General features: G+C 42.7%; 1 protein-coding gene across 11 annotated transcripts in view; it reads right to left on the bottom strand.

Annotated features, from left to right (window-relative positions):
- Window positions 1-27,650, bottom strand: part of EXOC7 (exocyst complex component 7) — a 53,093-nt gene that overhangs the window by 3,000 nt on the left and 22,443 nt on the right. For 2 of the 11 annotated variants that reach the window (XM_077327724.1, XM_077327726.1), the window contains 15 exons: window positions 25,242-25,334; window positions 24,530-24,598; window positions 21,628-21,773; window positions 21,379-21,531; window positions 18,986-19,084; window positions 18,073-18,135; window positions 16,288-16,354; window positions 12,714-12,752; window positions 10,635-10,700; window positions 6,938-7,058; window positions 5,072-5,167; window positions 3,474-3,537; window positions 2,702-2,743; window positions 2,454-2,587; window positions 1,829-2,035 (listed from right to left, as the gene is read on the bottom strand). In XM_077327724.1, coding sequence (XP_077183839.1) covers window positions 1,933-2,035; window positions 2,454-2,587; window positions 2,702-2,743; window positions 3,474-3,537; window positions 5,072-5,167; window positions 6,938-7,058; window positions 10,635-10,700; window positions 12,714-12,752; window positions 16,288-16,354; window positions 18,073-18,135; window positions 18,986-19,084; window positions 21,379-21,531; window positions 21,628-21,773; window positions 24,530-24,598; window positions 25,242-25,334 — 1,355 coding nt within the window. In that variant the 3' untranslated portion in view covers window positions 1,829-1,932. Of the gene's footprint in view, window positions 1-1,828; window positions 2,036-2,453; window positions 2,588-2,701; window positions 2,744-3,473; window positions 3,538-5,071; window positions 5,168-6,937; window positions 7,059-10,634; window positions 10,701-12,713; window positions 12,753-16,287; window positions 16,355-18,072; window positions 18,136-18,985; window positions 19,085-21,378; window positions 21,532-21,627; window positions 21,774-24,529; window positions 24,599-25,241; window positions 25,335-27,650 lie in introns of those variants that run through there. The other 9 variants (XM_077327725.1, XM_077327730.1, XM_077327723.1 and 6 more) reach the window with 8 other exon arrangements.

Genomic DNA, 27,650 nt, shown 5'->3' with positions numbered 1-27,650 from the left:
GCGCCTTACCTGTCTCCTGACCACCTAGCTACTGTGACCCATGCGACGCTCACCTCCAGAATAGATTTCTGTAACTCGCTCTACGCGGGCCTACATGAGCCCCTGCCAGCGAATGCTGGCAGGGGCTCATGGGAATTGTAGTCCATGGACATCTGGAGGACCACAGGTTGACTACCCCTGATCTAGATCATTAATAAATATGTTAAAAAGTACCGGACTGAGTACCGAGCCCTGAGGTACCCTGCTACCTCCCTCCAGTCTGATGAAACACCATTGACAACAACTCTTTGAGTGCGGTTCTCTAACCAATTCCCTATCCACCTGACTATCTGAAAATCCAGATTGCAGTCCTTCAATTTATCCATCAGAAAATCATGGGGAACCTTATAAAAAGCTTTACTAAAATCCAAGTAAACAACATCAACCGAATTTCCACGATCCAGCAAACCTGTCATTTGGTCAAAAAAGGAAACCAGGTTGGTCTGACAGGACCTGTTGGAGACAAATCCATGCTGACTTCCTTGGATCACCAAATTGTCCTCCAGATGTTTGCAGATTGCTCCCTTTAATATCTGCTCCATTATCTTACCCACAACAGAGGTCAGACTCACTGGTCTATAGTTTCTCGGGTCATCCTTCCTCCCTTTTTTGAAGATTGGAGTCCATCAGAGTATTGCTTACTCTGAATAGCAGCTGCTCTCCAGGGTCTTACTAGCTAATCCTTTTAACTGAAGATGACCAGGATTAAACCTGGGCCGTTCTGTTTGCCAAGAAGATACTCTACTATTGAGTTATGGCCCCTCCCTTCTGCCCATGAAAATGGATCTGTTCCACTATATATTTCTGTTAAGGCCTTGGAGGAGGAGCTGGTCTCATGGCTTAAGTAACACCCACTCAGGGTGGCTGTCCCGCCTCTGAGTGCCTCCTCCTCCAACCGGCTTGCCTGTCTATCCAGCAGTCAGCCAATCGCCTTCTGTCCCCGAACCCTGACCACCACCTTCTCCTTCCAGTTCCTTCCAAGGCTAAGAGGCTGCAGATCCCTGCTGCATGAGAGCTGCCCCTGCCGGTAAGTGCCCTGCCCAGGAGCCTCCAGCCTGCAGCCTTCCCAGGTCCTGGGGGGAGGGAGAGGCCATCTACAGAGTTCTTCCACCCCACCCACCCCCAATCTAATGCCTGTTGTATTCCTGAATGCAACGGGATTGGCCCCTAGTCTATAATAAAGTAATGTGTAAGGCTCTCTGTAGGCCATCTAAGGCAGATCTGTTCTCTCTTTGTTTAAGAGGATATGACATGTCCATCTATGTTGTTTTCCTACCAATATTTGTCCTTCAGAAACTTATGCCATCTTACATATATACTGATGGCAGTCAAAGCAACTTCTCTTATTTCCCTATTCAATAGAAGGAAGGTTAGGATAATCAAAATAATGACCCTTCTCTGTTCTCTTGTATTTTTCCATTTGTTGTCCAAACAGCACCCCATTCATTGCAATATGGCCCACAACTGAAGATGATGCCATGAGGGCTAATAAATTAAAAGGAGAGACTTTCAGGGAATGAACAAGCTAGGAACAGTTCTTTAGATGGAGGGTTTAACTCTTTCTATAAAGTGTGCCCTTTAATGTATGGCAAACTGTGTGCCAAACAGTTTGCCATACATTAAAAGGTTGTAAGCACAATTTACAGAAAGAGTTAAACCCTGTCAAGACAGGTGATTCTTCACAAAATATTAGTATCTCAGCAACAGATGAATTCAAAACATCCAAACCCTTACTGAGAAAGATATCTGTTTTCATCTATGATCTTTGAAAGAAAATGCAAACAAAACATCAACTATATTGTTAGTTTATAAATTTGATAAATACAAGTGTGGCCCAGACCACAGTGAGGTGGGAAAAGGAATTAGGAAAAAACTAACAGTTAAGCAGGAAGATCACGCCGACGTGTCAAACAATTTCTCGATCATCTCGCCCACCTGCTCAACTCGGTACTTGATGTATTTCTCAGGGTTCTTGGTGAAAGGCACATTGCCATACCTGCCAAGATATAAAAAACAAAAATCCTGTATGACAAAGCAAACAGTTTCCAGTCGTACAGCTGTTCTCCCTTCTTTCCCAGATGCCAGGACAACAAGCAGGATATGTGCTGGCATAGCCAGTGATCTATGTAAGTACTTCAAGCACCTAGAAATCTATCATGCAGCCAGGCTGAATAGAAAAAAAACAACAACCTGTTCTTTATGAGTACTGGAAAATTACTGTGATGCAAGCCAATCCACAAATACAAAATGATTTGTGCATACACACATAAAAAATTGCCTCTTGACCCATGTGATGATAGCTGTAACTGGACAAGCATATTATACAATGACAATTGCTTTGGGATACAGGAACGCAGGCAGGCATCCCTTTCCAGACCATCAGGATACTGTTTGTCTACACACTCAGGGTTTACCTGTTGAGGAAGGCAGCATAGATCTCTTGCACAATGGTTTTCTGTGCCTGCCGGATTTTGTCTCTCTGCTCTGTGTCAGGAATGGCCCATGCCTTCTGGATTTTACACAATTCCTCCAGGCCATCATTGAAACCCTTTCCCATAAAAAAATAAAAAATAAATGATGAGCTCACAATATGAATGGCAATCAATGGGCGTAAGGCCTAGAGTGGGAACATTTGCCTGAAGTCTGATAGACGGTTACTTACCTTGAAGCGTTCCTTGATCACCTGCCTCTCCTTGTCTTTAAGCTGTGTAGGATGAAGAAAAAGAACTCTTCTGGTTATTTCCCCCTTAAACACACACACACACACACTCAGACTGTCAATCTAGTGGTTAAGACGACTTCCTTAGAAAACACTTAAATCACTTAAGAGCCCTACACATGCCCATAAAGCCTCCTTCAAAACCTGCAGGCCTGAACTTGGACAGCAATCAGAGTGGCCATGCTTCTGGCATACCAAGAAAGGTATGTCCATACACTAAACCTCCAGCTTAATGCCACGGTGTGCAAATAGGGGTGCAGAAATATTTCTGGAAATAGTATGTTAACATTTCCCCTGTGATACTGTCTTGTTCAAGCTGACCAGACAGCTACACAGACACGACAGCTTTGTGGATCAGCAGGAACTATTACAGCTGAAAGGAAAGGTTCTATCCATATATACTGTGAGGTCCAGCTATACAACCATTTAAACTTCATTAGTAAGGGCTGGGAAGGGAACCTTCCTCTTAAATTAGCATGGTACAGAATATTTTTAACAGATCCAGGAAGGCATTGCCAGTAGCACCTGCTTTTTTCAGAGTTACTTTTTTTGCTTAAATATAAAAACTAAATTCCTATTTTATAACATATTTCACCAGTCTTTTAAAATTAAAACAGAATGGCAGGATAGAAATACTTCAAAATATAAATGTTATAAGCATGGAGGGCAGGTATATTTTCCAGTCCTTTAAACAGTTCCAAGTGTAGTCTCTCACCTTGACTCCAGGTTGGAAGACAGGCAAGTTTCTCTCTGAGATGTAATCTGTTACTTTTAACCAGCTAAAACAGACAAGGAGGAGGGAGGAAAGCACTGTAGAACTCCATGCAATAAAGTGTAAAATATAGTACACATGTGAACTTTCTACTGTGGATGTGAAAATATTAGGCCCCACAATCCAAATTAGAGATTTCTCTCTCAGCATATTATACATACCATGCTTTTAAGCACATTACGTTGCTTAACACCATTCGACAGACCTGAAACATATTTACAAACCTCCCAAACAAACAGCACTTGGCTTGGGGTATCTTAGTTCCTTGAAAATACCCGAAACTTGGGAGAAGAATACTCTTACATGTTGACATCTGTCTGCATCTCAGAACTGGCAAGCCAAGTAGCTGGTGCTAAAGAACAACTGTTTGATGTGAAGTGGAGAGCGCCATTCAATCCAGCTCCACATTACCCAGAAACTTGGCTACATACCCAGAAATCAATATGCCACTGGACAAATGAATATCAAGTAACTGTTTAATTAAACATGGAGTAAATTGCTGGCACTAATTTTCAGTGTGGATCTCTCACCTTCTGCTGAATGCCCTGATGCAATAACAACAATGGCAATATGTCCAACAGAAAGCGTCCCTTGTCAATGTGAGGGCGAAGCATGGAATGAGCTGCCTAATCTGTTCCTTTTAATAAAAGGGTAAGAGAGTGCTGGGAAGAGTTGTGACTCATTCCTGATTGGCCATCCATCCAACGAACACCCAATCAGGAGGGATGACCTGCCCCGGACACCCCCCCCCCCTCCAGTTTCTTCCACATGGGAGAAATGCCAGCCACCGGTAAGGTATGCAGTCAGCTTGAGCAGGGGGGGGGGGGAGAAGGGAGGGCCAGCTGCTGCATAGCCAGGCTTTGGCAGAGCTACCCATGGCAGAGGGGGCGGGGGGAAGTGGACTGCTCTCCAAAGCTCCCCACTGCCCCAAAAACGGATGGTCTGCCTGGGGCAGGGGAAGTGGGGCCTAGCACCCGTTATATTGTTAGATACAACAGGTTTTGTTGCCATCTGAATTATAAGAGCCTAGCTATCACTCACTTTGTTGAAATAACATTCTCAAGCAGGACACTGCTCTCTCCTGTTCTGCAACATTCTGCTGTAAGTCCTCTTCAGTTAGAGCAGCCTTTGTCAACTTTTTTAGCATTGAGAATCCCCTGAAACATTCTTCAAACTTTGAGAAACCCCAGAAGTGGTACAATTATGCAGAATACGGTTGTGAAGCAAAGCTGTGTACATGCCCACCCGGGGACCCTCCCCTTCCCACCTCCTCCAGGCTCATCATTGGCAATTTTGCAGGGGGTGGGTGGGTCAGCATGACTATATATGGTCATATCACTCAATAAATGTTTATCACATTTTAAGCATATATTTTTAAAAAATTAACTCCCACCCATTCGGGAAACCCTTCCAGCGCCCTCAAGAAACCCTAGGCTTTCATGAAACTGTTGTTGAGAAAACCTGAGTTAGAGGCTGGAATTTAATCATAGCACTAAAACCTGAGAATTGGAAGAAACTGGTCAGATGGATTTTTTTCTGACCTGCGTTGGTATGTCAGGATCTGTTGCTCAATGTGTTCCCGGTAAGACCTTTCAGCTGTTTTCTGCGTCACAGCCACCAGCTGAATTAGTTCAGACCTAAGAGGAGGAAAATGAGGAATTCTGAATGGGCAATAGGTCCACAGCGTAGAAGCTGCCTTGTGCCACATGGGCAGGATAAGGCTTCTCATGCCAGAAGTCTGGTACTTCCCCAGCTTTAGCGTGAAGTAGGTGTCAACAAAATTTGTGCATACCCCTGCCATGTGTGCCGGGGAGGATCACTGTCTTGAATATGGCATCTCGCTGAGCTTCAGAAATACGTTTAGCACCTGCCCCACAGAAAGGCCTATCTCCCTCCCATAACTTGCTCCAGGCTGGGCTCACTTCTCTTGTGCCAAGCCACAGAGAGGCTTGGAAAGCAACAAAATGTCTTAATGACATATAACCATGGATGTCAGCAAATCATATTTGAGATTTGGGAGATATCCCTTGAACTTCTCCAAGCTCAAAAGGGAAGACAGGGGAATCATACCAGATGTATATATTTGGCCAATTGAACATAATTTCAGTATTAGACTGGATAGAATTAATTTTCTTTGAATGCCTGTTGCAAGTCAGGAACAACTTGACCTAGTTGGGATCCAAGATGAAGCTAAGATGTAGACCGAGGCTAAGGAAGCTTTCCTTCACTGTAAATAAAAATTTTAAAGGAAACATCTGGTGGATTGGGTTATAGGGACTGTGTCACACTGATCTGAAGAAACCCAGAAAGTGGCAGAACCAGACGTAAAAAGAACAATAGTTCAGCTATAGTTGAGACAGCAAGGAACATAGAAGCTCATTGTAGGCACAGCAGCAAAGAGAATTACAGATGTTGACAAGCAGAAAGTCAATAGGGTAGAAGCAACCAACTTCCAAGGATTATTCCTCCAGCCATAAGAGCCATTAAGATGAAGTGAGGCTCTGAAATTTGCTCAGAGGTATAGTGGATCCACTCCACTGGTGGTAGACAATCGTTGAGGAGTTTGAAGTAATAGGTATCATGTCCTTTAAGCATGGCCATATAAAGTTTTTAGTGTGTGGCTCTAAGAGTTAGAAAGCTGAGGTACTTTAGCATAACTAATTGCTAGACTGGAGGTCAGGAAGAGTCTACCTTGACCCTCTTTCCAAGACACATGGCTTGGAATTTTCCACCTTCCCTTGAATGAGTGCATTGATCCATTTTTGGCATCGTCTGACTACGCATTAGCCCTACACTGTGTCCTGATGGATAGCATCAGAGAGTTAAAATGTTCTGTCACTTACAACACATGATAACCTGGACTTCATCATCCTGTGGCCGAATCCAATAAAACTGTTTGAGTACAGAGTACCAGCTCTCAAAAGGACTCTGATTTTGTTTGCTGTTTCAAACCAACACAGCTACCAACCTGAAATCCTCAAAAGGGTAGATCTGTACACCCATGAAGAACTTGGTTTAATAGTTATTTTCCCTGCGGCCGACTAGCCAGCCACTGTATACACAAGCTAAGCAGTAGAAAATGATTCCCTGAATTTACTGGGAAGTGCTTTCCTCAACAAGCACCTCAATGTCAAGATGAAAGAGACTGAGGCAATCAGAGACCTCTTGGCTGCTTTTATTTTTCCATTCCCTTCTGAAAAGAAATGTTTACAGTAGGAATGGTAAACTTCAAAGCGCTCAATGTGAAAGAGGAACAAAGCGCAAAGGGAAAAGATGGCTGGAATATAAGCACACTCTGCAGAGAAGCTGTTAAAAGAAGACAGAGTACAAATTAGCACAACACTGGCTGGCAGATGGTCCATTCCTCCGGCTTGACCACGCACGTGTGCAAATGTGCACAGACTTACTTTTCGAGGGACTTGAGAATGTAATTGTAGTTGTTGTGCAGGAAGATAGCACTTAACGCTGGGTCTTCATAAACCTTGGATTTACTGAGAAGATTTAGTTGCAAGTTGCCCAGAACTTTGCCTTAATAATAGAAGAGATACAAAGTTGGATCACTGTAAAAAAACCCAAGGCATTAAGGCTGTGTATTGTTGACTCACGCTGACACAACCAAAGGGGTGCAAAAGGACATTTTTGTGCCCTTCAAGTAATCGGAGGCTTAAAAACATTTTCAATGTCTCTTCACGGGCTGGTTACATTTAAACCATGCATCTATTATATAGCCAAATGCATATTAAATACTAACACATTTATTGTAGAATAATTTTCATAGGCCTATTTGCTCAAAAGCAAAGCTTCTGTGACAATGTTATTCTTTAAAGGCACCATGGGATTATTTTTGATGAACTAACACAACACCTGAGCTGGAATTTATCCATTACAAGCTTTAATTAAAATGTAATTCAGAGGCTTCTGGAAGACAGCTTCTCAGTTGTGAGATAATTAAGAAGAAGAAGAAGAGTTGGTTCTTATATGCCGCTTTTCTCTACCAGAAGGAGTCTCAAAGCGGCTTACAGTCGCCTTCCCATTCCTCTCCCCACAACAGACACCCTGTGAGGAAGGTGAGGCTGAGAGAGCCCTGATATCACTGCTCGGTCAGAACAGTTTTATCAGTGCTGTGAAGAGCCCAAGGTCACCCAGCTGGCTGCATGTGGGGGAGCGTGAAATCAAACATGGCTTGCCAGATTAGAAGTCCGCACTCCTAACCAATACACCAAACTGGCTCTAACGTTTATTCAACCAAGGCTACAATCCAACACTTTCCTGAGAGTAAGGCTCATAGAATAAACCACTTAGTAAGCAAGTAGTCAGCCCCTTACTAGACCTGCTTAGCGACCACATAGAGTTAGGTCATCCTTAGCATCTTCTTGTTACAGGGAGTTAATTCACATTTCCCAAGTTCTCACATAATTGTCTCAAAAAACATTGAATAACTGTTTATAATTTAACTTTCCTATACAGCAGAGACTTGTTATCTATTTTATATAAAATTACTATAAAAATTCTAGATATCTTTGTAAGATTGTTTGTTGTTAGGTGCGAAGTCCGACCCATCGCGACCCCATGGACAATGACCCTCCAGGCCTTCCTGTCCTCTACCATTCCCTGGAGTCCACTAAAGCTCGCTCTGACTGCTTCAGTGACTCCATCCAGCCACCTCATTCTCTGTCGCTCCCAGCATTAGGATCTTCTCCAGGGAGTCCTTCCTTCTCATGAGGTGGCCAAAGTATTTGAGTTTCATCTTCAGGATCTGGCCTTCTTAGGAGCAGTCTGGGCTGATCTCCTCTAGGACTGACCGGTTGTTCGCCTTGCATTCCAAGGGACTCGCAAGAGTCTTCTCCAGCACCAGAGTTCAAAAGCCTCAATTCTTTGATGCTCGGCTTTCCTTATGGTCCAACTTTCGCAGCCATACATTGCAACTGGGAAGACCATAGCCTTGACTAAACACACTTTTGTTGGCAGGGTGATATCTCTGCTTTTTAGGATGCTGTCTAGATTTGCCATAGCTTTCCTCCCCAGGAGCGTCTTTTAATTTATTTGTTGCAGTCCCCATTTGCAGTGATCTTGGGGCCCAGGAAAATAAAATCTGTCACTACCTCCATTTCTTCCCCATCTATTTGCCAGGAATTGAGAGGGCTGGATGCCATGATCTTCGTTTTCTTGATACTGAGTTTCAAGCCAACTTTTGCACTCTCCTCATTCACCCGCATCAACAGGCTCTTTAGTTCCTCTTAACTTTCTGCCATTAGAGTGGTATCATCTGCATATCTAAGGTTGTTGATATTTCTCCCTGCAATCTTGATCCCAATTTGTGACTCCTCTAATCCCGCCTTTCTCATGATGTGCTCCACATACAAGTTAAATAGGGAAGGCGACAGTATACAGCCTTGCCGAACTCCTTTCTCAATTTTGAACCAATCAGTGATTCCATGTTTAGTTCTCACTGTTGCTTCTTGACCTGCAAGTTTCTCAAGAGACAAATAAGATGCTCTGGTATTCCCATCTCTTTAAGAACTTGCCACAATTTGTTGTGCTCCACACAATCAAAGGCTTTAGCATAGTCAATGAAGCAGAAGTAGATGTACTTCTGGAACTCCCTAACTTTCTCCATGATCCAGTGTATGTTGGCAATTTGGTCTCTAGTTCCTCTGCCTCTTCGAAATCCTGCCTGTACTTCTGGAAGTTCTCGGTCCACATATTGCTGGAGCCTAGCTTGTAGGATTTTGAGCATAACTTTGCTAGCATGAGAAATGAGTGCAATGGTGTGGTAGTTTGAACATTCTTTGGCATTGCCCTTCTTTGGGACTGGAATGTAAATTGACCTTTTCCAATCCTGTGGCCATTGTTGAGTTTTCCGAATTTGCTGGCATATTGAGTGTAGCACTTTTACTGTAGCGTCTTTTAAGATTTTGAATAGTTCAACTGGAATGCTGTCACCACCACTAGCTTTATTGTTGCTCAAACTTCCTAAGGCCCATTTGACTTCACATTCCAGGATGTCTGGTTCCAGGTCAGTAACTACTCCATTGTGGTTATCAAGGATGTTAATCTTGCTCTTGTATAGTTCTTTAGTATAATTTTGCCACTTTTAAAAAATCTCTTCTGCTTCTGTGAGGTCCCTACCATTTTGGTCCCTTATCATACCCATCTTTGCATGAAACGTTCTCTTCATATCTCCAATTTTCTTGAAAAGATCTCTGGTCCTCCCCATTTTATTGTTTTCTTCTATTTGTTTGCACTGTTCATTTAAGAAGGCATTCTTATCTCTTCTAGCTTTTCTCTGGAATTCTGCATTCAGTTGGGTGTATCTTTCTCTTTCTCCCTTGCCTTTCACTTTCCTTCTCGCCTTAGCTATTTGTAAAGCTTCCTCAGACAGCCATTTTGATTTCTTGCATTTCTTTTTCTTTGGGATGGTTTTAGTTGCTACCTCTTGTACAATGTTGCGAACCTCCGTCCATAGTTCTTCAGGCACTCTGTCTATCAGATCTAATTCCTTAAATCTATTTGTCACCTCTAGTGTATATTCGTCAGGGATATGATTTAGTTCATACCTGAGTGGCCTAGTGCTTTTCCCTACTTTCTTCAATTTAAGCCTAAATTTTGCAACAAGAAGCTGATGATCTGAACCACAATCAGCTCCTGGTCTTGTTTTTACTGACTGTATAGAACTTCTCCATCTTTGGCTGCAGAGCACATAGTCAATCTGATTTCTGTGTTGACTGTCTGGTGATGTCCATGTGTAGTCGTCTCTTAGGTTGTTGGAAAAGAGTGTTTGCTATGACCATTGTATTCTCTTGACAAAATTCTACCAGCCTGTGCCCTGCTTCATTTTGTACTCCAAGGCCAAACTTGCCTGTTATCCCGGTTATCTTTTGGTTATCTTTTGGTTTTGTAAGATTGCACCTACCCAATTATAATTTTAGTGCAAATGCTAGCTAACTGGACTTAATCTGTCCAAATGCTTTTGCAACCTGCATTTTCCTTCCCCTAATCCAAGACACCACCACATCTACAACTGTTTCCCATTTCAGACCACCACCAGACAAAAAAAACAGATATAGAATGAATGTAGCAAGCAACAGTCGAAGAGCTACTCACAGATGTAGGTACTGAGCAGGCGTCTGCTGAATTCAGAACTGTAGCTACTGGCTGAAGAGCTGGTCTCTGAAAGGGAATGACCATGGAATAAATTTATATATGCTGCCAGAGAGTCTGTGTAGCTACGCTGCCTCTAGTTTGAATTATCTTTCCTTCCTACAAGATCTATTGAAGTCCTGGACTTACCTACCATAAGAGGAAGACAAGCCTCACCATCTCACTGCACAGTCTAGATTTAACATTCATAGTTTAGATAATGTGCTGCATTACGTTTCAATCTTCATCACTGTGATCCTTCTGAATACTTCAATTCAATCAGACGCTTCACTCTTATTTCACGGAAAGTGACCCATTAAATCAAGCCCCCTATCTCCAAGAGAACCTCTGATGTGTTTCAGTACTAGATATTGTCCACTGCAAGAAAATCCCCCCCCCAAAAATACCCACAATGAAAACCAACCAAACATCCTTTTCTTGTGAACTATAAATGCTTTTCATTTAATTATCAAACCAGCCATGTGACCTCAGTAACTGGCAGAAAAATACTCTTAAGTTAATAAGGAACTATTCACAGTTTCAACTGCACAAACACAACTGGTTAGAGCAAAGGTTTTATTTATTTATACACTATTTGGGTATCTGAATGGCACTACAGTTGTGTATTTTCTGGACGATTAAGACACATCAGAGACAGGTGCTGTTACAAAGCTTGGTTTTTGAAACTGTGTATGTCTAATGAGAAGCTACTGCTTGGCTCAACTTTATTAGACATATATATGGGTTTCTCTGCAGCAAAACCTGAGTGGCCTCCTCTGGCTACGGTTGCTGGGTCCCATCTGACCATCGGCAGGGGATAGGGGAGTAGGGTTGCCATATGCAGGCTAGGACAGAGACCTCAATGGGGTACACTGCCATCAAGTCAACCTTCAAAAGCATCCATTTTCTCCAGGGGAACTGATTTCCATAGTCTGGAGATTAGTTGTAATCCCAGAGCATCTCTGTGGCTCTTAAGAAAGAGAAACATGTGAACAAGAACTGCGGTGAAAAGAAGAGAGAAAGAGATCAACTAATTTCACTGCAATGGTGGAATAAGAGACATTTTCCAGGTTTTCCTAGGGATTGCAGCTCTTTAGCTGAACTATAAAAGCATGCTTTGATGTGGCCTAAATGAACTTATTTTCAGATTTCTAATTTCTAGGGAACCAAACAGAATGGAAGGTGGGGGAAGGAGGCAAGGTTTAAGCCCTTCACCTGCATTCCCTGAATTTTGTTGAAAAGACAAGGCCACCACATACTGTTCTTCTTTCAGACATGAATAGCTGAATATTTGTATTTACCTGGATACATAGAATTCTCTTGTCATTACTAGTTAAATCCCTTAATTCTAACTTTTAGGAGGTATCTATTTAAGATGGTATCTGGTGTTCAGAACAAACTCAAGTGTCAGACTACCAATATGGTGGCTAACACACTGCAGTATTGGCAGGAGAAGGTTCCCTTATGAGAGATCCTTGTCATGGGAAAAACAATATGAACTTGTCTACAGTCTTTGACAATACCCCAATAACCACCTCTTGCAGAGAAAAGCAAAATGACATTCCTGTCAACCCATGGTTCCACCCATGGGTGCGAACCCCATGGTCAGAAAAGCAACTGGAAGGAAAGATGATTGAAAGAAGAAAAAAATAGCAAAGATGAGAAGGTTAGGCTAAAAATGGTGGCATCCCAGACTTGTTCTTTTTAAAACACACACAAACACTGTCAGGGCACCATTGCACATGTTGGTGTCTAATATCTATTTTGTCCTAAGTGGTGAAATAATTCTGCTTTGATCAAGAACTGGCCTGCCGATCACCGGGACCCACAGAGCATTTTGTCTAGCTTTTAGGCCTCCCCAAAAATGAGCAATAACATTCAACTGCAAAACAAAGGACAACCAGAAAGTGGTTTTCTGGAACAGTAGGTTATTTTAAACAGGCATGTTTTATCCAGTAATAAAGCAAACAGGATATATGCAACCAGATGCAAAAGCAGTAAGCAGGTATTCCTGTGGGTTGTACGAAGAGCACTGCTGCTTACCTCTGGGATCTAAAGGAATATTGTATGTGTCCCCAAGAACTATAAAGTTTAAGGCAGAGTGGAGAGAAAAGGGAAGGGAGGAAAAAGAGAAAGAAATGCAAAGTGCAAAAAGACAGGTTAGAGACAACCATACCGTCAAGAACAAAGCCGAAGACACCAACACAGAGCACAATGGGCTTAGCAGACAGGAGAAACTCCTTTCGAAACCACGGGCAATGAGATATGGAAGAAGCGTCTCTTTGTGGGTTAAGGAATCAAAATGACATTCCTGTCAACAGCATGTCATACAACCAGCAGTGCTTGAATTCAGTGTACTGACTTCCTGGAGGGAAGGCATTCTTAATAGCTAAGTTCACTTGTTTTTCCAAAAGGAATGCTCTGTCTAATATAACCCCACGATTCCTCAGTGAGTCAGTCATCACTGGACATTCAATAAATATGGGAAGTGCAAGACCCTCCAAGACCTCAGCCTTTCCAGCCAGCATCACCTTCCTCTTATCAACATTCTTCTCCTGTTTGTTTGCCCTCAGCCCCTTGAACATATCCTCAGCTGCGTGACCCATCAGGCAGTCACTACGGCAACAGCTGCCACTGATGGCTTAGAAAAAGGCACACTGAGCTGCATGCCATCGGCATCTTAATGACACCCAATTGTGGAGCTCTGGATAATCTTCACATCAAGATTAACAGCATGAGAGACAGAATGGAGCCCTGTGCTCCCCTCACCCTTTGCATGTTCTGGGTATCTAACAACTTGGGTCAATCCCATGGCAGCCATGACAAGGTGGGTTCTACAAAACTGCTGAAGTCCCCTAAAACAGTAAGCCTGGTGGAGGGTCTTCAGCAGCATCTCCCCCTATTCAGAGAGGGCTCCAGATGCTGAGCTAGATGGATATCCCAGCAGCAGACCATCCAATCTGTCCTTGGGATCCAGCATAAGGGAGCATGCACACACACATACAAAATCTTACACTTAGGATTAAATACTGTTGGTCTTCAAGGTGCCACTGGGCCCAGACTTTTTTCCAAGACACAGTCATGCAACCCAGATCAATCCTCTCCTCCTAGACTAAGCTTTTATAATTTGTTATCCTGTTCCTAATGCTTGTTAGCCAAAAAAAGCCATCTGCTGGCTTTAAGAGAAGTATTTCCCACTTAGCTAGGAGGGCCTTTCTTCTTGCAAGAGTACATTCCTTTCCCTCAAGTATGTCCTAGAGAAGATTTCACCTGAAAGACTCTGTCTACATGGCTGACAAATCCCGGACACACGATTCCATATTGTTTTGGAGTGTCCAGCCTTTCCCTGCCAACGAGCTCTAATTCAGTCTTATTTGATGGACTGGAACTCCAAATGCAATTCTAAGGCTCTTATCATTAAATCAATGCTTTCAGAAAAGGATCCTATTAAGGATCCAAGGTAGCTGATGCTTTTGGAAACATGCTCCAAATAAATAACCAGTGTTTGTGAACGTGTTTCATCTATTCTTGATATTTGTTTTCTTCAGATTGCAATTTTGTATGCCGATAAAGTTTTCTGAGTTTGAAGAGAAGTATTTCAGGGTTTCTGCTTTACAAAAAAAAAATGCTGCATAAAGACATTCTGCTATGTTGATGGTTAACCTCTGTAATGAGCCATTTGAAAGAAAACATCCTTTGGTTCTCATAATTTGGTAATCATGGATCAGTTAACAGGAAGACATTTTTCTAGTTTTTAAAACCACAGTTCTTCTGCAGTTATACACGTCCACACTACAGCACTGTTTTTTAGATCTGTTTATTGTATGGCACGTGTGTAGTACAGCCAGGAGACCCTAGGATAGTCTGGCAGCCAGGCAACAGATGTTCGAAGGTGGTCTGCTATTGCCTGCCTTTGCTTCATGACCCTAGTGTTCCTTGGAGTTCTCCCATCCAAATCCTAGCCAGGGTTGACCTTGATTAGCTTCCAAGATCTGATAAGATTGGGCTTGCCTGGGCTATCCAGGTCAAGGCACTACAGTACTGCTTGGGTGCAACTGCTCCAGCCATCGCTCTATTGCCCTTTCCACTCCCTCCCACCCCAGATACGTAACGGAATGCAGACATCTTCTTCAATATCTCAGGTGGCAAGAAGCTGCCGTGCTTTTGGCTGCTGAAAAGAGCCAGCTCCATGATGATCTTTGCCCAAAAACACTTTCAGCAGACAGAGAAGGCAGGAGGAAGGGTTGGGATGCTGGTGATTCAGGCAGAGATGGATTTCACTTTGAGTTCTATTCAGGCAGACGTGAAAGACAGGACAGGAGCATGCATAGATGCAGTTTGTACACAGTGAAATCTCCTTAGTGTGGGCCTGACTAACAAGCCAATCATCGCTTCGAACTTAATAAAGCAAGACGTCAGCCTTATTTTGTTACATCACTGAACAACTAGATATACTGGAGAAGAAAAAGGTTCTAATTGGGTGAAATCCCTCATTCAAAATTGTACACGACTGTATTGCTAATTTGGTGTTGGAAGAATTTTTACTGGTGACAATGATGTAATGTAACAAAGTGAGTCCAGGGGCACCGTTAAGCCCAACAAAGTTTTATTCAAGGTGTGAGCTTCCGTGTGATAAAGTGTGCATACATACGAAAGCTGATAGCTTGAATAAAACTTTATCGGGCTTAAAGGTGCCACTGGACTCACATTTTGTTCTGTTGTTTCCGAGCAACATGGCTACCCCACTGAATGTAAAGTCTCATTCTTCTGGAAGTACAAATCAAAATTTCAATGATTTTAAAGCAGGGTGGTCCCCTTCCTACTCTCAGATCAGAATACTAATACAATCTTAAATGCTGCAATGTTGGTCTTTTGGGAAATAAACAGAGATAATTTCAGATTGTGATACTGCTCAAGGCATTGAGTCATAGAGCTTTTACTGAACAAAGGAAAAGAAGGGAAATTTCAAAATGGCTTGCATAATTTTTGCACCAACCTAGTTTTTATTTTTTTTAATGTGACTGGGTTATGGAACCAGTTAAGAACCCATTCACGTGGTAGTACCCACTTAGGAACTATCTTCTCATTAAAAGCTCTCAAAGTGAGACATAAGGCAATCTCACAAGCCAGATATGATTCAAAATGGAATTCCACAAGCATATAAAGTCAAATCAAATATTCATTTATTCTTCTAGTAGTCAATTCTCATTTGAACACAATCAGAATGGGTTCACAAGTTACTCAGTTCCCTGTTTTCCCTGTCTTCTTCAGTGACTGTACAATTTCCAATGTTTTCAAGTTGTAGTGTACTGGTTATCACCTTGGCTCTCAGCTCATCAAATTCTGGAGTCCTTACTATGATGAACCCCATAGTTCAGACTCCAGAATTTGACAAGCCACCCTTCCTCTATAGGCTTCAAGGGTCATACGGCAGCAGTACACTTACAGGCTAGTAACAAAACCAAGACCCAGACATCTACCTCTTTTATATGGGGCTGAGGAAGTGAGGCATTAGTGAGCTGCGCCCTTAAGGAGGTTTTACTGCAAGGCAGTGAAGGAAATTGCTTGACCGGAACAAGGAAGGGGCTACTGCCTAGAAGAAGACCTGTGCTAATACCTTGGGAGGCCAGCATGGCGCCGGCAGTCTCCTGAAACTCCAGTAACTGCTGAAGGAAAAGAATAGCCTGCAAGAGAGAGAGAGAGAGAGAAATGTATTCTTTATTTTAAAAAATATCTCCTCACCCTCTGCTTTGTAAAAGACAATGCTAATGAGATATTGCTAATCAGATAATTATGAAAATAAAAACAAAGGAATTATCTGCACAAGCAGTGGGCCTGCTCTTAGGTGAAGTGTGGCCACAGCTGTTCAGGTGAAACAGCCCCCCATCACCTCCTTAATAGTAATTGCTTATCCTGCCTCCTCCAAAGTACCCTTGTCTAAGGTTCTACTTGGAGATGGTGTCAGTCTTTTGACAAACTCTGAGGCACTCAGACATCACTTCAATCACAAATGTTCTGACATGAAGATAAGATGGTGGCAACGTGTGAATAGCAGATGCCTCGAGCTCATGGTCCCAGTTTTATCTTATCGTGACAAAAGTTCCTCTCCTGATGGCTCTATGTCTTCACTTGCATTCTTTTTCTGTACTTGTAGTAAGCAACCTGAGGTCTGTGGGAAGTAGCCATTGCCATTTGCTGGGCTGCATAAATGAAAGAGGGTTGTAATGTGTACCTTCCTAAGCTGATGGAGCATCTATACAGGGAGGGACACAGGTACTGCATTTTACTCTTTTCTTATTAATTCTTTGCTCAATCTGGTGCTGTACTAAAAAGTATGCTTGTATTTTCTTTTTAATAAATGCTTTATAATTTTTGATCCTAGTAGTGGTTCTCTGTGCCACATAAACTTCACTATCTTGGTCCTGCCCTTGGACCTCCGGGTGAAGGTATGGGATTTAAATTTCTAAATAAATCAATAGATTTTTAAAAGGAGTGCCAGGAGGAAGAGAAGAGCAGTCAGTTGGCAACTGGTTACTCCCCCAGTGGTGCACAAGGCAGTAAGATGTCCCCATGGTAACCAGGCACTGGTCAATGCCTCAGAACTTGGAAAGGGAAACTGAGAGCCCCGAGCCTACTGGTGGGTGATTCCTACAAAGGTCAGGTGATTGCAGCAGTTGACCAAAGAGAGAGATAACCCCCTCCAGGTGTTAAGAAAGCCGTGGGGAGCAGGGTGGAACAGGCCTGCAGGACAGAGCCGGGCCATTCTGCCACTATTTTGCCTCACAACAGCTGGGGAGAGGAGGTGGTACAGCAATTGCTTCCTCCTCTCACCACTTCTGGAGCTTCTAAAGTTACAGACACAATCTCCTGGTAAAGTCTTGGTCAATCTAAATCATCACACATGTAAAAAACAATTTTGGGGGGGGGCAGGGCAGGAGAGAGACTGACTGATCAAAAACAAGACCAGCCATACCAAAATTTGGGCTTGCCTTCAACTCAAGATTTCCACACACAGTAGCTGCGAAGAGAAAAATACTTGAGCTGCAACACTCTTCATGGGCCTACCGTTTATCCTAAAACAGCATGTTCAAAGAACATACAGATCAAAAGTGCTAATATGGGGAAACTCTCCACCTTGGTCAACATGACTGGCATCATTCAACAACAAGATTTCAAGGTACACCGAAACCTTAAAAGTAAGAGAATCCCAGAGCTGGATTTTAAGCTATCATACCAAATCCCAAATTATTCTCTTAGAGCCTTCCTCTTGTGATGATAAAGACAGGCCAGTTTTAAAGACATGATATTTCACCTGGTGCAGTAAGAACATAATTTTTAAAAGAAAAAGGGACAGAAATCACAATATGGGTTTTACCACGGCACATGATAAATTTTCACATACGTTGCTGGTGAGTTCATGAACTGTCCCATCTTTTGGCATGTTGTACTCCTTGTCTGGGTTATTCTAGGAAGAAAACAGCAGATTATTGAAGGATATCTTGAGGAAGTGATACAGTAAAACTGTCCTGAGCTTATCTGGGGGCAGTTTCTTGTGACCTGCCTGCTTACTTTCTATGGCTTTAAAGGCAAAGGGCAGAAAGGCTTAAAAACAGACACTGCTTGGATAGAATAGAGGAGGAGGAGGAGGAGGAGGAGGAGGAGGAGGAGGAGGAGGAGGAGAAGGAGAAGAGTTGGTTCTTATATGCCGCTTTTCCCTACCCGAAGGAGGCTCAAAGCGGCTTACAGTTGCCTTCCCCTTCCTCTCTCCACAACAGACACCCTGTGGGGTGGGTGAGGCTGAGAGAGCGCTGATATCACTGCCCGGTCAGAACAGTTTTATCAGTGCTGTGGCGAGCCCAAGGTCACCCAGCTAGTTGCATGTGGGGGAGTGCAGAATTGAACCCGGCATGCCAGATTAGAAGTCCGCACTCCTAACCACTACACCAAACTGGCTACACCAATCCTGAGCTAGTCTCAGTGAGGAAATAGACAACCAGCAGAGATATGGCAGTTACTATTAAATCTGTGGGTTCAAAGGAAGCCAGAACCACTGGGAATTCTATCAGCTCTTTACTGGAATCTCAGCATGGTGGTACAAGAGGCAAAACTGAACCAAGAAACCCCTCAAAAGTCCCAGCTTATATTAAATCTTCCCACCAAGTGTGCACCATTGGTCAGTTTTGGTTCAAACTGACTAGATCTCAAGATGGGGATCTAGCAGGGCATTGGGCCCTACATTGCCCCCCCATCTTACCTCAGACCTTGACCTCGGTCCGTATTAGAATAGTTAACAGAAACACATACATAACATTTACCTTGATGTTGTCTGCAAAATCTTCCAGAGCCTTGGCTCCTGTAGTCTCCATTGAGGTAATGAGGCTTGGCAGCTTGTTCTTTGTGCTGGCTGCAGTGCCCTGAAAGACACAAGACAACTCATGAGCCTCTTTGGGGAAGCGGGGGGGGGGGGGGGGACGGGACAGCAAGAGAAACACAGAGGATGAGAGGTGGCTGCTGTCTCCTGAAAACCCAGCTACTGACAATTCCACTGGTACTGATATGCTTACAGTTAGTTGTGACACAGAGCACTTGTTGTTCCCTCTTGAAGACTTAGCAGTAGTGCAAGGCATGAGCTCTTGGAAAGAGCAACCGAGCTCATTCCCTCCAAGGGCTAAAACCATCACATCCATTATTTAAATGGATGTTATAAAATTGTTTATGATCATTCATTGAGCTAGAATCCAAGTAAGCATAGCTATCCCATTTACTAGCAGGGACAAAAATCTGCAGGTCTCCAATCTACAGTGTCAGGAGCCAGACAGTAAAGACTGGCACTTCTTTATCTGGTCCACTCGCACAGACAATGCAGGCCTTGCATTTTAAGTTGTTCAAGGAATTCGAGTGGCTCAGCTTTCTTTCTGTGCAGTATGGATGAACCTGTGCGATAATTACAGATGCGGGGTAGAAATTTCTCAATGCTTTGTGTTTCCATGGAATTCCACCCCGCCCCACAGTACTAAGAGTCATTGTTTCATAAAATTAACAACAAATGAATGGATGCCATTACAGATACATTAGGCTAGCTTGACTATTTCAAAGTGGCAATAAATGAGCTTAATGTGAATAACCCCAGGAACTCTGTGAGGGAGTACATGCACCTTCCACTGAATTGCAACTAGGGGGGTGGAGGGGGAGATAGGTCTACAACTATATGTAATAACCCTCCCCCAAAAAATCACGTTATGAATTTACCTGACTGTGCGGGTCGTCACAACCAGTCAACATTAAAATTCTTATTTGTATGTCTCCTTTCTAATGGTAGAAGGGCTACTGAATCACCCCTCTGAGATGGATCTAACAAGTAATGCAAGTCAAGCTACAGGGCACGATAGTGAAACTGAGGCTCAGACTAGACATTACAGTTCAAGAGGTTTGGGACACAGGTGTCTTTCAGCACTTATTGTCTCACAGAAGGACAGGGTGCCTTACTTTTACAGTGCTCCAAACAGCTGCAGAACACTACAAGGAAGAGGGGAGCTTTTGGCCAATGGGAATGGCTGTGGGAAGAGGCCTATTTGACCCTCTTTCTGGTTTCCTGAGCCAGTCAACTCACCACTCTATGCCTCTTCCGAAGCTTTGAACTTTAAACAGTCACTGCTTTCCCTCACAGACGAATCAAGCACTCATTCAAGAACACAAAACCATAAGGACATCAATGCCTCTCAGCACCCAGGCATAACCATTATAGAACATTAACTTCTCTTTGTCAAAAGCCCTGATCTCAGTTAGATATTACTATAACAGAAACACTCATGGTAATAACGCAGCAAACTCTTTAACAACATCTTTAAGGGATTATTTCCAACATTTTAATGCTGTTTTCAGGGGACAGTTTGCCCCAGTTTCCACTTGTCCATCAGGTCAGGCTGAATGGAACCCAGAGTTGGACCAGCTCTGTGAGGGAGTTGCTTTTCTAAGAAATCCCATGTCACTCTTCTAGGTGACAAGTCAAGCCATTGATTATTCAATCATACATTTGGCAAACATTTCATGGTGACTTAGGCTTTAAAAGTTGGCACTAGCAGTTTGCATTTATTTTTAATTTAATATTTTGTTAGTGTTTTAATATTTAATATTTGTATTAGTTCCAGAGGGGTAGCTATGTTAGTTTGTTGTAGCAAAATAATACAGGAATCTGGTAGCACTTTAAAGATCAGCACAATTTATGCCAGCTCTAAGTTTTTGAGAGTCTGAGCTCAGTTCCTCAGAAGTACATCTACCTGGGCAAAATATTCAAAAGGAGAGGAGAGGGAGCTATTACAAAGAGGGAATGGTACCAAGCAAGATCCAGTTCAAAGAAGAATATCTTGGAGCCATCCAGAATGACAGCATTCCTGGAACAGCAGGAATTCTAACAAATTAAAAAATGCTTTTTCTGAGGAATTCACGTAAACTACTAGTTGGGCCAGTAAAAGCTCTTTCACCAGTTCTATGCATCTTTCTGTTAATTTGAGCTTAGCAAGTTTATCAGTTCTCATTGGTCTAATGCTCACCCTGCCTGTCAAGCCATACTTCCCATGGACTCACTTTAGTGAAAACTGTCAGCTAGAACATTCCCATTCCCTGTTGCTGACAAATTCTGCCCAGAGCCCTGATTCCCAATCCAAGAGAGTAAATTTTGCAACAGCGATCTTCGCTGATAACTGATTACCTGTAAAACTTGATCAAACTCTGGTTTTGTGTGCTTCAAGTGCCTCAGGATAGGGAATATAGTCAGTACAGCTGAATAATCATGGCGCATGATGGCCTTCCGGGCAGCAGAGACAATGTTGTCCCCCTCTATCATGAGGTTGTCTAATGACTCCTACAGCAAAGCAAAGCTTGAGTAAGCTGGGGAAATAAAACGGGGGGGGGGGGAGGGTTGCAAAATACAATTAAGCGAGCTCAGTTTTAAAGGGACCTGAATGAGAGAGTCAAATGTCTTCTTCTGGTGGTGTTCTGGGATTATTTCTGTCAGCAGCTGGTACTCGCTCTGGGCCAGTTTGATGAAGGCACTCACACAGTGGATGTACGCATCAATCTCCATATCCAACATGTCATCTCTCCCTGTGGGGAATTGTAAATACACATAAGAGAGATGGTGGTGTGCGCTCACTACATTGCTACGAACACAACCCTAGAGCTCTACAGTTTAATTGCAAGTGAAACAATACATGCCCACCACATTTACTTAGAATTGTACATACCCCAGGTTCATAGCATTTGCCAGCCTATAGGGTCAGCCACACAAATCTACCTAGGATGCATGCACATCTAGTGATAGAAATCGGCCATTTCATACTCTTCACATTCCTCTTGACAGGACATGATCCCAACTTACCAAGTGTATAAAAAAGAAAGATGAGGGATTGGTGCCAATGCGAATACATTAACTCACACCAATTTCTCCTCAATTAGCATACCCAAGGCAATCTGTACTGCTCGTTAACGCTTTGTTTGTGAAAAGGAAATCATGCTCTACCCTCTTGTCCAGGTAGGTCATCATTTGGGAATTAACTGTATATTTGATTAAGAAATGTCACAATATCGATACACACAATGTTTGATAAGATAAAAAATGCAGTTGGTGATGGATGAAATCCTTCATGCATTTTTGAAGAATTCCAAAGAGCTTGCATCCCAGACACCAACATGGGGAAGTTCCTTCACCAACATCTGCCCCTGATTCCTCCTACGGCACTTTCTTCGTACTGACCAAGTTACTGAGGTAGAGAAGATAGAAACTGAGGCTAATGTTGTAGTTTTTCATTTTTTCTTGTCAATTAATCATCAGACATAAGAAACACAAACCCCAGATTTTGTGGTAGCTATTCAGGCTCTAAGAAGTCCTCATCGTATTTGGGATTCAGAATGGAAGTTCAAAGTCATCATTTAATAGCATTCTCCTTTCCAGCATATGTTAGGATGGCACGCATGAACATGGAAAAATACTTCACATGGTGAGCCTTAAAAACTTCATGCCAATAGATCAGAAAATCCCATCTTTCTCAAACCCCAGAACAGCTGAACAGGACACACTGTGATGCTCCAAATAATACAGCTTTTCTGCTTTGAGAATTGTTATCATTTTCACTTCAAAACCTGATAGAGGCTGATAAAATCCCCCTCCTAACTATCATGATTCCTGCAATTCCTCCTCTGACAGCCAACTCCTTTGCTCAGTTAACTGGAGTGTTAGATATCACAACTTGAGCCTTCTTTTCCTGCAATTTTTCGGGGCTGGCATTTGCTAGCCAAGCTACCCAACCAGTAAAATTACATGATCTCTCTGCTGCTGGGCTACATCACTTTGAACTGGGAGAAGAGGCAGTCACTTAATAAGTGGGGCTCCATCTTAAACACTCCAGGGCCAACAGAAAACTAACATGTCAGGGAAATTATTTCTTGCCCTGCTTTGCCTTCTTCCCAAAGAGATGCACAGGGCATTTTTATATAGGAAGCAATATTATACAACAGAAATGTGAACTGGTATGGCCCAGAAAAAAAGGTACTATTGCTTTGGTGATCTAAAAAACTGAGATGGGCGTGGGGGAGCACACATAATATCTTAAGATATCAGTCTGTTTTTATAAAGTGTTTTTTTCACTCAACCTTTCAGGTTACTTTATCAAACTGTATTTTCTGGCTGCGTTGTTATTTTTAACAATATTTTTGTATAAGGATGCCATTTGTACACAAGGTTTTGGCATGAGAAATTGCTAGCTTCACGAAGTGTTGGAATTCAACACTGGGGGACAAGATAATGGCACTGCAACTCCTTGACATGGATAATGGCACTGCAACTCCTTGTCTGGGACATGGAAATGCTTCTTTACATCATTGCTTTCCTGGAGAGTGCTTCATGATTTCAGCACATAGCTTCTCCTGACTGAAAGTACCATTAACATCCTCACTCAACAGGACTATGCAGCCCAGTGACTAGCACAGCTTGTCTGAACAGACTGGACAGGATAGTTATGGAATTATAGAAATGATTTCTGCTTTATGTTACAGATATCAATTGCTAGAGCACAAAGCAAGAGTATTCTACCATTCTGAGGGAAGATAAGTCATATTTGTGTTCTCTTATTGGCCCTGTGACAGCACTTAATCTGTTCAAATTCTTGTGGCCCAGAAAAGATAACACCACATTTCCATCCCTGAGGAAAATTACTTATCATAGGATTTTTTTTTCTGCTGTTAAGTCACAAATGACTTATGGTGACCTGGAGGGTTTTCAAGGCAAGAGACATTCAGAGGTACTTTGCCATGGCCTGCCTCTGCACAGCAACCCTGTATTTCTCGGTGGTTTCCCATCCAAGTACTATCCCGACTGACCCTGCTTAGTTTCCAAGTTCTGACGAGATCAAGCGGTCTTTGGCTGTTCAGGTGAGGGCTATTTATTATACATAATTATTATGTGAAATGAAACCTGGAATAAGTGTCACTGAAGTGAAAGAGCTGAAAGTGCTCATGGCTAGGAATAGCTTTGTGAAGGAGCTTCACATGCTGTGCAGTCCTCTTTATGGGTGCTATGGCATTGCAGCATTAAAGGGTGGAAAAGGAAGAGATACTAGTTAGTGTAGAAATTTAATGCACTGACTTTCGGACTGTACCATTTCTGCTGACCCTGTTAATCCCAGTCTGTCTTTTGTACTCACAAGAATGAGAACAGGCATCATCAAAATCCCAACACAATTTAAAGGTATCCCACCTGCCACTTCTGACCAAGCCTTCATCTGGAAGTGATCTTACAATATATCCCAGTAAACAGTGAAACATTTATTAAGGTTAGCCAGTTTAAATTTTGACAAGATACTTACCCACAGCTAGCCCATGCTTGTCAGTCAGGGTATCGGAAAGGTGTTTAACTCGCAAATCATGCTCATGACCTAGTGAGATGTCAGCGGGCATTAACAGAAGGAGTAGTTTATCGAGGACCATCTCAGCATGGGTGCCTGTCACTTCAGGTTTTAGTTGCTTGTCAATCAGAAGCTTACAAAACTTTGCCTGGCAACTCTATCTATCATCCCTTCTGAGGATGCCAAAAATAAGGGCGTGACCCAAAACAACAGCAAACATCATTTCAACACTGCTGACTCTATTTCAGTAGGCTTTCCTCAGGAGGAAGAAGGGACAGCAAAAAATTGTATCTTTGGCTAATAATTCCAGCCTGACCAAGGGCGACACTTCTAGAAATATCTTGAAGAAGTGAACAAGCACAGAAACAGGGAGGAAAAGGTCACCACGACACAGCAGAACTTCTGTTAGCCAGTTAAACTGGAGCTTAGATTGGTCTGGTGGCTTGCAATTCTTCAAAGGTACGCAAAGAGCCACCTGTTACACCTGTTGTTCCCACCACTGTGATCATTGTGTTATGTTTCAACACCCAAAGAAGCTGGAATATTTATTCAAACCAGGAGTATTCCTTCAAGATGTAGAGGAAGTAATGACTAACAGAAGCCCTGAACACCGAAGACAGACCAGCACCCACCTTAGACCCCCCAAGAGTGAAAGAACGAGAGAAGTGATTACCTTCCATAAGAATGAGGTTAGAGGCCCCCTTTTTCCCATCTAGACATTGCTGAGAATATTGTTTCAGAAGGTTCTGAGCCTTACGGATCGTGCCTGTCACCAGAGTCGCAAGAGAGGAGAGACAAAGAGACCTTGGAAGTGAATGAGAGAAAAAAACCCACAAAGCAACCCTCCACCAGGGCCTGGTCACCCAAACGCAATAGTGCTGGCTTACAGTGAGAATGCTCAGTCCATAGGTACTTGCTCACAAATGCACAGGAAATCCCATTCACTAGGCCCCTAGAGCAGGCCCACAGCCAAACTGCACATTCCAGAGGATAGGGCTCTCTCGCTGCAAACATATGTTTGGTCCCACATACTGCCTTAGCAACATGTGTTAAGGGTGGTTTTTTAAGTGAATACAAAACAAAGCACACTAATTTCTGCAGTAGTATTCCAATCAAGTTTTAATATGCTTCCCTGGTGCCTGCCTTATTTTCCTTTATGTGCGAGGCCAAAATATTCCTTTTTACCCAGGCTTTTAAATGGAGGGATCCCATTTTTAGGCAGCTAAATGATTGGTTTTTATGCTGTCTTAATGGCATATCTTGTTATTCATAGTGTTTATGTTGTTTGTTTTTTTATTATTTGATTTTATAGTGTCTAGTTTGTGAGTAACGTTCAAGTAGCTCCCTGGAGAGGCAGCAAATAAATTCTCTAAATGAATAAATCTCCAATAGCAATACAGAACTCTCTTGTCTTACAAAGGCAGGTGCTTACTGTCAGAGAGGTCTGAAATTCTGTGCTGTATAAACAATGCATCCTGTATTTGGTACCAGACATGACCGACACAGGAGGAATGCTACGGGGAAACCCCCTCCATTTGCTGCAGGAACTATGATGCGGCTCTAAGGCCATAAGTAGCAACTGCCTGCATCACTAGATAATTTATTAAGCCCCTCTTCTAGATACCCCTTGGGGCACTAATTTGGGACATGATCTTATGGTAACCCCGTTGTCTTTTCAAGGCAAGAGATAGTTAGAGGTGGTTCACCATTCCCTACTTCTGCATACCAACCCTGGACTTCCTTGGTCGTCTTCCAGCCAAATACCGACCAAGGCTGATCATACTTAGCTGCTGACATCTGACAAGGTTATGCCCATAATATGGAAAGTTTTCTCCTGTAATCCCAGTAATCTCCTTCAGCATAACTCCTGTAATCTCCTTCAGCATAACTTCCAGTGTTATCTGTGGACAATGGTTTTCAGAATTTTTACTGTGTCTTTTTAAACGAAGCAACAGCGTGGGGGCCTTTTAGAATGCCAAGGGTAATAGAAGCACAGAGAAGGAAATGGCCTCGTGCTATGTGACATCCTACCACCCACTGCGCACTGGGAGCCCTGAAAATCTACACAACCCTCTTCCTGTTTGGGGCAAACTGCGCAAATCTACTCATTTTGCTCCATTACTGTAAGGGCTAGAAATGTGTCTCAAGCAGAAGGATGTCTAACGTTCCCCAAATTTCACAGCAGGTTTGAGATTCCATGTTGAAGAACTGCTATCTGCAACAGTCTAGAAAGTCACTCCTGTCCTTAAAGGAGAGCAACATCTCAATTACAAACCATTTGCCATTTCTGAGCATTCTCACCGTGGAAAAGGCAGAATTTCGACAAAAAGTTTCACAGAACAGAATTAGCATCTATGAGAGTTACAGGCAGTAGTAGCAAATAGTAATAGAGCTAATTGGGCAACCCACCTCTGTCCTACTCTTTCCCTAATAAGAAAAATTAAAAGGAAGATGACAGAGGTCAAGCTGCACCACCCCACCCATTCAGGGACTCTGTTCTTCTAGATAAATAAAAATCAATCACAATCTATTTCAACCCCCCCCCCTAAAAAACACTCTAGACGAAACAGGATGCTGCTACTATGAAACACTGAAAAAAGCACAAAAGAGAGTTAAAACATCATCCACAAAACAAGACTTAGTTTTACATGAAGCAATTAGTGAACATGTACCAAAGCAAAATAAGAGAGTCAAGAGCACACGTGTGCACACTAAGAGGGGCACCCAGAGTGCAGGCATCACTTTGTATAAGAGGCGTACAACCACAGAACGGAACATTTGGGAAAGACGAGAGGAGCTTTATGAACTTCCCAGTGGGAAAAAGACAACACAAATGGATGAGCTGGGGGGAAATGCACTACTAAAAAACCAAGAACTTTGCATTTTGCAAAAAGAGAGTGATCCCAGCATCCAAATGCTCCTTTGTGTTCCAACATCACAGGCATTATTGCTGTTTCAAAAGGGCCACAACACAGTATACTTTATTTAGACTATTTCAGTTTATGTCAATATAATATCAGCTCAAAAACTGCCACGTACAATATGGTGAAGCAATTGCACTTCATGTAGGCTCCCTGAATAA

Source organism: Paroedura picta, chromosome 3 (assembly GCF_049243985.1).
Source record: "Paroedura picta isolate Pp20150507F chromosome 3, Ppicta_v3.0, whole genome shotgun sequence".
In the NCBI taxonomy this organism is placed as follows: Eukaryota; Metazoa; Chordata; class Lepidosauria; order Squamata; family Gekkonidae; genus Paroedura; species Paroedura picta.
Note: the sequence above shows the minus strand (reverse complement) of the source record. Positions and strands in the feature narration are given on the sequence as shown.